At 31.2% G+C, this 13926-nt stretch overlaps 2 protein-coding genes and 2 long non-coding RNA genes across 4 annotated transcripts; all 4 read right to left on the minus strand.

Annotated features, from left to right (window-relative positions):
- Nucleotides 1-4295: 4295 nt before the first annotated feature.
- LOC124457065 lies at nucleotides 4296-5268 on the minus strand. The gene is made up of 2 exons (XM_047007356.1): nucleotides 5213-5268; nucleotides 4296-4951 (listed from the first exon to the last, which is right to left on the minus strand). Exons 1-2 carry the CDS (start codon nucleotides 5244-5246, stop codon nucleotides 4296-4298), a joined length of 690 nt encoding a protein of 229 aa, XP_046863312.1. The 5' UTR covers nucleotides 5247-5268.
- Nucleotides 5269-5370: 102 nt separating this feature from the next.
- LOC124458082 lies at nucleotides 5371-5984 on the minus strand. Its single transcript, XR_006952995.1, has 2 exons — nucleotides 5849-5984; nucleotides 5371-5751 (listed from the first exon to the last, which is right to left on the minus strand). It is a non-coding gene; the product is annotated as an uncharacterized LOC124458082 (long non-coding RNA).
- Nucleotides 5985-6150: 166 nt separating this feature from the next.
- On the minus strand, nucleotides 6151-9962 carry LOC124458081. Its single transcript, XM_047008180.1, has 11 exons — nucleotides 9854-9962; nucleotides 9355-9404; nucleotides 9115-9199; nucleotides 8743-8919; nucleotides 8499-8644; nucleotides 7804-7912; nucleotides 7599-7682; nucleotides 7326-7393; nucleotides 6555-6713; nucleotides 6414-6483; nucleotides 6151-6209 (listed from the first exon to the last, which is right to left on the minus strand). Exons 1-9 carry the CDS (start codon nucleotides 9956-9958, stop codon nucleotides 6695-6697), a joined length of 843 nt encoding a protein of 280 aa, XP_046864136.1. The 5' UTR covers nucleotides 9959-9962; the 3' UTR covers nucleotides 6151-6209; nucleotides 6414-6483; nucleotides 6555-6694.
- A 72-nt stretch (nucleotides 9963-10034) lies between these two features.
- Nucleotides 10035-11425, minus strand: LOC124458083. The gene is made up of 3 exons (XR_006952996.1): nucleotides 11365-11425; nucleotides 11098-11206; nucleotides 10035-10077 (listed from the first exon to the last, which is right to left on the minus strand). It is a non-coding gene; the product is annotated as an uncharacterized LOC124458083 (long non-coding RNA).
- Between the last annotated feature and the right edge of the window lie 2501 nt (nucleotides 11426-13926).

Genomic DNA, 13926 nt, shown 5'->3' on the forward strand with positions numbered 1-13926 from the left:
TGTGTTAAACTTTTTTTTGTATAGCATGTTCATGTTGTTACCAATAATTGTATGCACCTAAAATATTTGTATTCTTATATTACGCACAAGTGTAGTTTGAATGTTAAGAAATAACTATCGGGGGAAACAAGTAAAAAAATTTCCAAATGTTCTTGGTTACGTTTTGTTGTTTTTCTCATGCTATTTCAACACCACGTCTATTGTCTCCACTATATATTGCCTTTGCTCATTGCATTTATGCCAACTTGTGATTTTGCATGACATTCAGATACCAGACCAAAATACTTAAAAGTTTTGAGGCTCACAAAAGTCTCAAAAATCTCTAATTTTAAATCAATTAATTAAGCCCATTTTCGTTCTTTGCCAATTTTATTTGTGGATTGTTTAATAAAGCTTCGTAGCTACCCCAATGATAAGTAAAGTCATGTGGCATTTGTCAGAAAATGTAAAGCACATTGCAGGTTAAAGGATTAACTAAAAATATAGACATTGTCAATTGTTAACCCATTACCCTTATACTAGTGTATACCATTTACAAAAAATTTTAGAGATTTGGTAACAGTTTTACAAAGTTATTCTAATGGAAAAGCAATCATTTCAAATAAAGTATGCAGTTTTAATCGCTTTAGTAATCTATATTTTTTTTCAAAATCCGTTTATTCTCCATACAACGATGGAATGTGCTGTAAAGATGAGTTGCAAATGAATTTGCAAACATGTGAAAGATTGGTAAATGTGTTGAATAAGATTGCAAATAAAGATGAAAAGGAAATTTCATTTGAAGTTTTGTTTTCATCTACTGAGAAACGCGTTATCTTTGAACGTGATTCAGATAATAAGTTAAGTTAGAAAACACAAATAGCATACCAAGTTGTGGATGAAAGTGGAACTGTTTATGTTAATGATGATGATGATGAGGATGATTGTTTCAAACACACTGATCTAAATGAAATTGCAATGATTGATTGGACGGATGAAATTTACAAAATATATTTAAGAAAAGATGACGATTTAAAAACTATATCACAAAAATTGCGACAATTTGTTGGATTTTGTCGTGATTTATTAAAAAGTCAAGAAGAAAAGAAAAAATCAAAGGAAAGGAAGCTAAAGTAGAAAAAGTAAAAAAGAAATGCCAAAAACTGTACCAAGTAAAAAATGACAAAAAGATATTGAAAATGGTAATGACATTAAAGCTATTTATGTATTGAAAGAGTTTTCTAATAAATTGGATATTCCAACATATGATTGCTTGCTTATCATAATGAATTTATGAATGAAATTTTAGAGGAAAAAATTGGAAAGAAATATGATTTTATAGAATTTTATAAAAAATATGGAAATGATAAAATTGAAAGAACATATAATGATATATTTTTTTTTCAAAGCTTGATTTTCATCATCCTCCAACGTTTGTGAATGATGATGAGGAGGAGAACGAAGAAGAAAACTAATAATTTAATAATTTAATTAACAATGACTTTATAAAAAGAGCTGCAAGATTATTAAAAGGTGAACATTTAGAAGATAATAAACAAAATATACATAATTTGTATCAAAAAATATAATCGTTTAAATATAAATGTAGGAAAAAAAATTATTTATGGACTATTAATTTAGCTGAAACAAATGATTTAGCAAGATATAATGATAATTTGTGTTATTTGTTATGCAAAGTTGATTTTTATTCAAGATATGGTTTTGTTCAGTTATTGCAAAATAAATCTAGTAAAAATGTTATGGAAAAATTTGAAGATATTGTATTGAAAGAAAATGAATTTCCTAAAGAAATAATATCACACGAGGGAACTGAATTTCAAGGGATTCGAAAAGAATTGTCAAAAAATATAATTTTACAAATTATAATATTTATAATTATAAAATTAAAGCTACTCATGCTGATAGATTTATACAAACAATAAAACAGATGATTGGAAAACTATTGACTTGTTTCAAACAAGAAACGGAAAAAACATTTACTTATGAAAATACTTACATTTAATTGTGGAAAGATATAACGAGAATCCTTATCGTGGATTACTTTCTGACAATCTTTCACCATATGATGTTTATTTAGATGGAAAAAAAATTACATCAAAAGATTATCTAATATTATGAACAAAAAAAGAGATAAAAATTTAAGTATATTAAAGAAAAATGATAAAGTGCAAATTTCAAGAATTAAAATAATCTTTTGAAAAAAAGTTTAAGACAGTGGGTTAATGAGACTTTTATATAAATAAAGTTTTGTTGACGGATCTTGTTACTTAAAAGCTTTGTGATAACAACGATGAAGAAATTCAAGGAAATTTTATTGTGATGAATTATAAAAGGTTTCAAAATGAAAAATATTACATTAATTAGTATAGTTAATAATAAAAATTGTTAAAAAAAAACTATATTAATCATTTTGCTACAACATTACCTGGTCAAATTGATGCATTAAATAATAAAAAATACATAACAGTGTTAAACGTTTTTTATCCAAAAACAGCAAAAACATTAATGAAGATGAATTCTGGTGTGATTTAGAATTAAAATTTTCGAAATATTTTATTCAAACGGATGTTACTACTAAAAATATTGATATAAGTTTATATCCAATTTTAAAGTTTAATTTACCAACAATTAAAATACCATTGGGAATACATAACAATAAAAAAATTATATCGCTTTTGAATGATTATTTAAATGATTATAAAATTTTTTTAAGAATAGAAATAGTAAAAAAACATGATTTTAACAAATGGATATACTTGTTACTACGTTCAAGGGAAAGAATCTTTTTCTAATCAGGGTAAAAATATGATGTTAAAAAATATATATGGATAAAACCTATACTAAGCAAAATACAATATACTGATTATGCTTCAGGAAATGATACAATTGAAATTAAATTAAATTTTTCAAAAAAATTAAGTTTTATGTTGGGGTTAGACAAAGAAGTAATAAAATATACATTTGACTCTGGATTTGATTCTAAGAAACGTGAATTTGTAAAAAAATTATTTCATTGTCCATATCTTCCTGATGAGACAGTTGGAATCAATAAAATGTTTATATATTGTGACAAAATTGATAGAGAAATTGTTGGTGATTAAAAGGGAATTGTTATGTATTGTTCCTTTACATTATGCAAATGAAAGTGGAGACAATTTATTTGTGTACAATCCTCCAATTATAAAAAACAATTAATTTCTTCATTTATTAAAATTTAACTATAAAAGTATTGCATCATCAAGGCAATTATACCATTTGATTCTATAAATATAACGTTGGAATGTCAAATTGATTAAAAATGGAAATTAAATTACGACCTATTAAATTACTGCAACATAGTGATACTTTATCTCGAAATTTTTATTCCACAGATGGATATATTATATCCATTTAATTTAACAGGAATTAATAAAAATAATATTTTATATTGAATAAAGAGTTTAAAACCAAAAAACCTCAAAAAAGGAGTAGTATTAAATTAAATATTTATTCAGCACTTCCATATAATTTACTCATTTTAGAAGTGGAAATGTACAAAAATCCCAGAACTTGGTGAAGTAACTAATGTGCAAAATTGTTTACCAAACAGTATAAGAAATTCCGATAGCAAACCAAATAATATTTCATCTTTTTTATTATTACATAAAAAACTTTTTTTAATTTAAATGGTGGATTATCTAAACTAGATGATAGGGCTAATTTTAATTTACAATCAATACATATAATGAAATATAAAAAAGCTCCTTTGATTCTATTTTCAAAATATATAATATTTGAATTGGAGTATGATGATTCAGATAATAACTAATTACTAACAAAGAACTAGATATACTTCTGGACTTAAAATTTGAAGAAACTAATGAATTTCAATGAAAGTAAAAATAATTTGTATAAATACTATGGAGATGTATTAGAGGGTAATAGAATGAAATATTGTAATCCATATTATAATTATATAAAATATAAATTTAATTCTATCACTGAAAAAGGAATTTTTTAACTGATACTGCACTTAATTCTATTATAAAAACAATTATCAAAATATGTTGTAAAAGAGAAATATAAACTTCCTATATATATATATAAAGTGTATAACAAAGTGACCTCCGGCTATCACCCTAGTAAAATGGTGAATGCTGCACTTGGGACACAGGATGTACGGTTACACATTGTATGGATTGTTTTGTAGAGTCCCCAGAGCGCTCAAACCTATAAAGGTGAGCTTTGCATAAAGCTAAAGCGTTCACTATTAATAACTTATAATTATATATATAAATACACGTGTGTATATGGAATTATTCTAACTCGGTGTCCGATTGAAAATCTGAAAATTGAAGCAGTGATTCGCAGTCAGTCTTGCTATCAACTGAACTGGTTTCAATCTCTAATGTATCCTCAATTATGTTTGTTGGACGCAAAATAGATAATGCATGCTCTGCTTCTATCTTGAAGAATGGTAATTTACTCTTACTAGCTTCTGTTAAATAGTCATTTAACATATGTTTCAGTGAATACAGTGCATTATTTATGTTAATTAAATCTTTCTTAAAATTTGCTACAGTTCCTCTCAAGATTTTGCTCTGAACTTCCCCATTTACATTGATATAGGACTCCAGTTCTTGTTTCTTGTCCAAGTAATAGTGTACTAGTTTTTCTGTTTCCATTTCTAACATCTCTTGTTCCTCTTTGCATCTTTCAAAAAAGTTATGCAACTCAATAGCAGAACGTTTAGCAGTGAACGGTACTGTATCTTTATTTGTTTGAAAGTTAAAATCACAATAAAGTTGCGACCTTGGATCTTTTGCTTCGTCAAATTCAATTTTTCTAGGTAGTCCTTCAATCCAATCTTCCAAAGACTTTAGTGATGCATTATACTTGGCTATTGTAGTTTTAATGGAATTTGTTCTCTGCGTTATTTGTTTGGAAAGTTTAACGGCTATCGCTTGGCCATCTGAAACGCAAGATAACGCTCGGTTCAATAAATACAAGTTAAAGTCATAAAGCATTCATAATTTTACTTAAGCAGTATACCACCAATACAGTTTCTATAAAAACTACTATTCAATGGGGTTTTTTTCATAATTCCAATTCGAAATATTAAAAGTATTAAATGGCACTCACTTAAAAGGACTGGGCAAGTACGCACGCACAAAAGTGAAAGACGTTTGAAATGCTTAGCAGTATATTTAAATGTTACATTAAGGAAGAATACCTGCATATTTAATCTTTAAGGATACAAGGAACATCCTTTCAACTGCTAAAGAAATTGCTGACTCAATAACAGAGTGTTACGAACGTCCCGACTAATAATAAAATGGCCGCTTTTGGCTCAATTGCTCGTAACAAAAGGAGTAAAACCTTGTGGAGAAGTTGTTGTCAATTCTTAAGATATTTATTTAATATACTAATAATTTGATATAATCGTTATAATATATATGTTTAAATGTTCAAACTTATCTAAGACAACTGCTTTCAGACTTTCAGTGACTCTTTCGTTGATGGATAGGTTATATATCTGGATTCTTTGGTTATCTTCGTAAATAGTTCGTTTTCTTTTACACGAGGCTTTCTTCCGATGTGGACTTCTACTAAGCACCAACATCACTACAGCTTTCGATTCTCGGCTTATATGTGATTGCACAATGACGTACGATTAACCGCTTTTGCGTAAAACTGTGGTCAGTTGATTACCCATGTCCTGTACGTTGTCTGTGGTCAGTAGGTTGACCACGTCCTATACGTAAGCTTTTCCTGTTATTGTGGTTTACACATGCATGTATGAGTAAGGCATTTTACAAAGAGCACTAATAATATATTTAAGTATATAACAATAATAACTATAATTTACATGATTATGTATTATCATGTAACAAGACTCATTCCGTTTCAGCTCCAGCGACAAAGCTGCCGTATTAAATTCTCTCTCCCCAGGTTTCCATCTCTTCGCCACTTTCTTTCTTCTCTCAATGTTTTCAACCTGTTTCGTTACTCTAAAAAAATACATCAAAACAAATTTAAACGATAATATTATAACGAAACGACTATTGGTTTAAGGAGATTGAAATTCTTCTCAACACTTATTCACGAGGTTTTATCAGCGATAAAAAAATGCACAATCCATATAGTTAAAGGCTTGCCTTACTTTTAGTCTTTTTACAATATCCGCAAAGTGACCATGATCAACTTCCTGAATACAAGCAATCTGCATTCTATAACGAAAAAATGTTATCTGATAGTAATGATTAATTACTTCAGTATTACATACACAAAGCCATACACTACAAAATAAACAGTGACGACATTACGCATTTATCTCAGCAACCTATTGAGCAAAACTACAGAATCGCATTTGTAAAAATATTTATTCATGCACTTGATAAACTTTATATATCAAAATTGTGTACCTACAGTACCTCAGTTGGTAAAGTTGCAATAAACTTTCCACGTATTTTTGTTGCCATGTTAACGGAAGTGCCCGTTTTGCTACAAGAAATAATCAAGTCATCCAACAAAAATTATGAGCCAACAAGTTGATGGAAAGGCACATTACATACAATTCTTCTCGTTAATTAGTTGTTCTTCTTCCTTCATCCATGTGTCTAATAAATCAGAGTCATACAGAACATCTAGCTTGGAAAATAAGTCTTGTATTTGTGATTGCGTGTTGGTAATAAGTTCAGGACATCTTTTAAGTTTAGCAGCTAATGAAGATCCTAAAAAAAATCAACAACTTCCAGCACTAAATAAATAATATACAAAAAAAAGAAGGGGAGGGGGGAGGGGTTACTAGTTTACAAAACGTTGACTGATCAAACAGTTGTGTGTACATTACTAAAGTGATTATATCAGGGTCTGGGACAGGATTTCTTTAAATAGTTAAATCAATTTTAAGAGCCCTTGCAAAAGATTAAAACACACGTGCATTGAAGATATAGCATTTTCTATACCGGTTTCAAGTAAACAAAAAACGTTTACACAGTACAAGTTTTGGGACGCTATTTTCTTCTAAAAGTCTATAATATTGTACGGTGTTGATACTTTTTGAAGCGATCGTGTTGTCCTATATATGTCAATTCCAGCTTTCAATCACCTACTTGTTGGCCAAAAAACCCCATCAAGATAAAATTTTTCTCTATCAAATACACGTATTGCAAATGTTCTCAAAATCAACTTGACTATTAAAAGAAGTTATTTCCCTGAGCTTAACACGTGTACTTTCAGTAAACACACCAACCAAACTGTTCAAGTCGACGAGAAGAATAGTGCAGTAAAGCATCTGTCAGAATATCAAGACGGTCATGCCGGAAAATCCCCGAAGAAATGACCATAGTCTTTCCACTCCTTCCCCATCAGTTAATCCATATCCTTTTTTCCTTCTTGGGTTAAATTGTATCTACACGACAACAAATAAGTTGCTATTAGCTGCTTATAACTATTACTATTAAGACCGAACATTATTTTTCGTACCCAATAAATATTGTTCACGTGGATGCAATGATAGCAAAAACATTTTGAGTACGTACAGAACAGTCTCTTTTAAATCTATCATAAGATGTATTGTTATCATCAGAGAAATAAAATTAATAAAATGTACAAACCTGACACAAGGACTTATGACCATAGCAGTGGAAGACAGGAATAGAATAATCGGCTCTCTTCACAAAATCATGCTTTCCATTTTTCTGGAAAAGAACAGAAGATGTCAATACAATTTTACTTGGTTTTACTAAGGTTTAATGAACTCTACTGCACAAAGTCATTATAAGCAAACAAAATAAACTATTAATGCTTTAAAAAACCAACCATTAGGTGTGCCTTCAAAGTACATGCAATGTCATACATGATTTTTATTGTTGTGTTTTCGTTGGAGTTAGAGAGCTGGTGTTTGACGCTAAAAACTGAATAACCAATCCTAAAAAAAGAAGCATATACTGCAGCTAGGACATTACATGATTTTGGTAAAACCTCTTAATATTGCAGACACAGCAACATTCAACAGAAGTTTCACGAAGGTCATTAGCGTGTTCAATTGAAATTTGAAATATAGTTTCAAAAGGCGAAGTGCAATGGGCTAGTAGCCCAGGGCTAACTGCTACAATCGAATTAACATAACACGTTTGTATCATTTTGGGGAATGACTAAAGCTATACAACAGAAAGAGCCTGCCACTTGCAAAGATTTTAAATGGTACACAAAAGATCACTTCATTGCATGATGAAAGTATGTCATGACTGTTACCAGACTTTCTACTTTTTATTAACAGACAACTCTAATGGGGTTAGACAATCTTGCATGCTATAAATCATTGCAATATTTGAAACAAAGATGGGGTGGGGAGGATGGGGTGGGGCTAGTATGTTCACATGAAAGCAGGTTTGTAATAAATGATGCTTAGATAGCCAGACTATAAGCTGTAGGTCATTGTGGTACGGTCATGGTAAGTGGATGACGATTGCCTTAAACATTAAAGAAAATATGTTAATGACTTCAAAAATTACCTTTCTCCATGTTTGATATTCATAAATCCTTTTGGGTAATCATGCCGGCAGACACAACCAAAAACACCTTTCTCATCGAATAATTTGTTTCTACCTTTTGATCGAATCATGTCATTTACTTCACCTGCCTTAAACTCATGACAATCCTTAACAATAAAAGGCTTCGTAATATTCATAAGTACATAAAATAGCAAACTCGAGTGAAGACAATTTCTGAAATTCAACCACATTTCTAAATACTTACAGTTTTAGCTTGTTCAGCACTTGAAGTGTAGTTATCAACAAATGAATCAACTTCTTCTTGATTGTGGAACAAAATGGAATTATGCCTTGACAAGAACTGAGCCTTCCCTGAAGTCTTTTTTCTGACAAGACCAAAATAAGCATCCATTGATTCAATCAGAGTACCAGCTTCATCAGGCTATCAATGGATGAAATGAATAACAATGATGCTTTTAGAATGAAGACATTAACAACTTCCCTACAACTGTTTTTAAATATTGTGTTTAATGGCTAAATGTGTACAACTCCGCAGAACAAATGTCTATTAAATTTTTAGAATAAGAAAGCTAGCTTTGAACGAATTGCAAGAGATGCACAATTATAAATTTCGTACTTTGGGACAAAGAGGGCACAAATATCTCCCTGGGACATGTTGGTTTACAAGCGGGTAACCATTTCTCAACAAATGCCGATGATACCTGCAAAATAAAGAAAGCACTAAAAATTCAAACATACACTATTACCAGAGCAATCATGAGACTTCAAGATCACATCCCTCAGTCTTTCTACGGTACGTTTTGCATCTAAGTTTACACAATAATTATAGTTTATGAAACTAATTTATATTACAAACCGAAACTCATCAAATGAGTTGCTGTTCAGTGTTGAATACATGTTCTTAATCTATAATGAAATAAAACAATTACAACAATATGAAATAATTGCATGCACAACAAGAGCAGGAGCAGGGTGAAATATTTAATCTTTTGTAATGTGCCTTTCTATGAAAGATTAAGGTTACAGTTCAAGAAAACCAAGTTTTTCTATGTTTCAGGCAGGTAACTAGTAATTGTTACAAACTTTTAACAAGCTGTTGCACTGCTTCGGGGTATCTATATCATGGGCAGCTGTGGAAACAGGATTTTGTTTTGGGGGGGGGGAGGGATGGGGAAACACTCCCAAAATGTCCCTTAAACATAAAATGCACTGTTTGATATCACACACCTTTTCAAGTTCTATAAATAAAGACCAATGTGGGAGAAATATTGGGAGGGGGGTAGTACCCCCTTGTTGGCAACACAGAATGAAGGTACACATGTATTTCTTTTTACACATTTGAAAGGAATACTTACCCACAATGGTAAAGAAGAGCACTTTGTCCATATTTTTAGAGCATCACAGAATTTTCGAAGTGAAACATGACATTCAAGAAGTAAGGTTTCAGCCAACTCCATCATCTAAAAATGAAAAGCTAAAGAGGGACGAGTAGCACTGCCAGGCCAAAGTTTCAATCTTATTAACGTTATTCAATCTTTTTTACACTCAAAAAACAGAATTTGTTTCTGATGTTGCCGGCCTATTTGAAAGAATACACTGCAAGTTCTGGTTATCATCATCATCAGCATCATAATGAAACATACAACGATCACAAAGAAAGAGGATAGGTGGTAATTAAACATGAACTTTGCAATAAAATTTAGAATTTACCATGAAGGTAGTATTTAAAGAAGAAATATTGATTTAAAAAAATGAGCATGCAAAGACCTTATGTATCAACAAAATGCTAAGGTTGATAAATTATCAATCATTAAGTGACTATATCTAAGCTAGTAAACAAACCATGAATGTTTTTTTATGCAGTGCGGTGTTTGAAATTAAATGAAGATATGATCTTCGCACTTTGCTGGACAATTTAAGCAATTGTCACAGGAACCTGAAAAATTCAGGTGACTCAACGGGATTCGAACCCATGACCTCTGCGGTGCCGGTGCAGTGCTCTGACCAACTGAGCTATGAAGTCACACAGTGGTTAGCAGGTCAATATTGTTGGGCTGATGTTTTCTCGTGAAAGGAATGTCGTATGAATGTTTTTTTTTGTCATTTAATTTCAAACACCGCACTGCATAAAAAAATATTCATACGACATTCCTTTCACGAGAAAACATCAGCCCAACAATATTGACCTGCTCACCACCGTGTGACTTCATAGCTCAGTTGGTCAGAGCACTGCACCGGCACCGCAGAGGTCATGGGTTCGAATCCGGTTGAGTCACCTGAATTTTTCAGGCTCCTGAGACAATCGCTTAAATTGTCCAGCAAAGTGCGAAGATCATATCTTCATTTAATTTCAAACACCGCACTGCATAAAAAAACATTCATACGACATTCCTTTCACGAGAAAACATCAGCCCAACAATATTGACCTGCTCACCACTGTGTGACTTCATAGCTCAGTTGGTCAGAGCACTGCACCGGCACCGCAGAGGTCATGGGTTCGAATCCCGTTGAGTCACCTGAATTTTTCAGGTTCCTGAGACAATTGCTTAAATTGTCCAGCAAAGTGCGAAGATCATATCTTCATTTAATTTAAACAAACCATATTGGTCAATGCAAATGACATTTCTTGCTTGAGCACTATGGCAAGATTTCTGATGCCTTGCTGCAAGAATACCATGATTGGGAAAGTAAGGTAATGTATACCCATCCTAAAAACATAATGCAAGCTATATTTCAATAGCAGTTCATACAAATGTATGAAACAATGACCATGATGACATGAATTGAAATCAACGTTTGATCACCAAACTTATACACCACAAAACGTCATCATAACTGAACTTATCTTTATTCTATCCATCCATACCTTAAACCGTTCAAGCACATGGAAGTAGTTGCTTGTTTCGTGAGTACTGTCAGCACAACCTTTGCAAAAATATTTTTCGTGTGCGCATTCGTTACAACGAAATTCTACCCCAATCACGCCACATTCAGAGCCTTTTTCAGTACTATAATACATGGGGGTACGAGAGCAAGAAAAGTGCTCTCATATCCCCCATGTATTATACTACCTTTATACCGTGGGTAAAAACTATCTTTAACAAACAATTGTTTTCAAAGGGGGTAAAAATCTCGAGGTTACAATCTGTTGTTTAAAAATATGGAATCTATATGTTTTAAAAACTTTCTTTAGAAATAAATGTTAAGAAAGCATCGTTTCGGAGGAAATTCGGCAGTGCAGAGCACTTTGTGCTCAAGCAGGGGAGGAATTTCCGAGAATTCAGGCGACGATGGTGGGAAATTTTTCACGAAGTGAAAAATTGGAGTCGCCCCCCGTGGTGTCCGAAGGACGACAGACATAAAATATGCTCTTTACAAAATATGGAATCTATATGTTTTTGAAATATATAGGTGCTTTTAAATTTTAAAAACCGTCTTTAAGAATTAATTGTTAATAAAGCATTGGTTCGGAGGGAATTCGGCAGCGCAGAGCATAATGCAAGATCATGAAATGATCTTGCTCAGATGCTCGAGCAGGGGGATGGAATTCCCGAGAATCCTTAGACCCCGGTGGGTAAAATTTTTCACGAAGTGAAAAATTCGGGGTCTAAAGTGGCATTCGATGAATATTCGAAGAATATTCGAGAATAACAGAGGCTTAATATATGCTCTTTAATAATCAAGTGTTAATAATCAAGTGTTATTAAAATATCAGTAGCAGCTCGCTTTATAGTATCTTGGTATATTGGATCAACTAGTGGCTTTTAACAATGGTCTTAAAACTCGGCGCGTGTTAGAAATATTCTTTAATAATCAAGTGTTAATTATAAAGTGTTATTAAAATATCAATAGCGGCGCGCTTTATAATTTACGTGGTATATTTGGTAAACTAGTGGCTTTTAACAATGGTCTTAAAACTCGGCGCGTGGTAGAAATATTCTTTAATAATTAATTGTTAATAAAGCATCTTTTTAAATCGTTGTCTCGGGGCGAAGAATTTCAGGCAACTAAGCCTGAAATTTTGAGCGCAACAATGTCATAGATGCTCTTTACAAAATATGGAATCTATATGCTTTTTAATTTGTCTGTCAAGCGCGTGTCACATGTACATGTTTAACAATGGTTGCTTAATGGAGTAGGAACATTTCATCAGCGCATGTATAATAATACAATGTTTTATATAATTTTTGTTAAAAGTGTTTTTTACTAATTGTTTCAGGATTTTGAATTTTTTTGTATATCGCTTTTGTATTAATTACTTATTACAAACAGTTATGTGATATGTAGTCAAACATGAGGAGCAGGTATGTATGATTTTACTCTAACAGAGGCCTACGCTACATGCTTACTACACATTATAACTGTTTGTTAACATTTAGTTATTTGAGTTGATAAGATAATGACCATAACCATAACTTGTACATCCATTAGCTAATATGTACCGTTTATCATCAAAACAGCTAAGTGATACTTTATTAATTTCATAACTACTAAGTTGATGGTTTACACTTCTAATAGTTTTCATTGTATGATGTATTTGTTTCTTTTCAAATAGTGTTTTTTTGTAATCTTCATGTTGTATTTCGTTCTTAATAATATTTTTCTTAATTCCTTTAGCTTTTTTATCTCCTTTATTATCATATGTTATATAACTATACATTTTAGACCGAAGACCTACAAACTCAGTTATTATTTTTCCAGCGGCTTCGTCTTTCATTTTACCAATAACCTTTTTGTTAGTCTTATCATGATATTGTGAATTTTCTGTGTAATCACTAAAATCAAATTTATCTTTATCAACCCAAAAATCTTGATAGACATCTTCAGTTTCGATTTCATATGTTAGGCTATCTGTGTCTGTGAAAAGAAGTTTAGCTTTATCACCATATTTATTCTTGATATAATTGTAATGAAAATCGTACATTAATACTTTAGATAAATGTAAGATACACATACCCACATATGCCGGCCTGTTAAGGGTTAGTGTTTCTTTGATCTTATGCACAGCTACTAAATTTTCATTAAAGATCTTTGAACTTACATAAGTAGGTTTTGAAGTTAATTTTAATAATTTATTTTTATTAGTTACTAGTCTAACATCTACTCTTTTTCGTATGTTTTCCATTGTCTTACCGAATACCGAATTATTCATGAGTTTAAAAAAGTCTTTTTCAAAGTTATTCTTTGCTATAGTTCGTTTTTTAGTATTAAAGTCTATATATTTTTTCAACCATGGAGATTGATTAAATTCAAGTACTCTATGTACTTTTTTTAATTTTAACCCAAGATCTAAGTATAGTTGAAGATTTCTATAATGTAAAACGTATTTGTATTTATTTTGCAATGTAGGTATTAATTTAAAACTAAACCTGTTGATATATTGTAATTAGAAGCAATTGTCTTACAATATTTTGACAGCATGTCGCTA

Source organism: Xenia sp. Carnegie-2017, unplaced genomic scaffold (assembly GCF_021976095.1).
Source record: "Xenia sp. Carnegie-2017 unplaced genomic scaffold, XeniaSp_v1 HiC_scaffold_6, whole genome shotgun sequence".
Lineage (NCBI taxonomy): Eukaryota > Metazoa > Cnidaria > Anthozoa > Malacalcyonacea > Xeniidae > Xenia > Xenia sp. Carnegie-2017.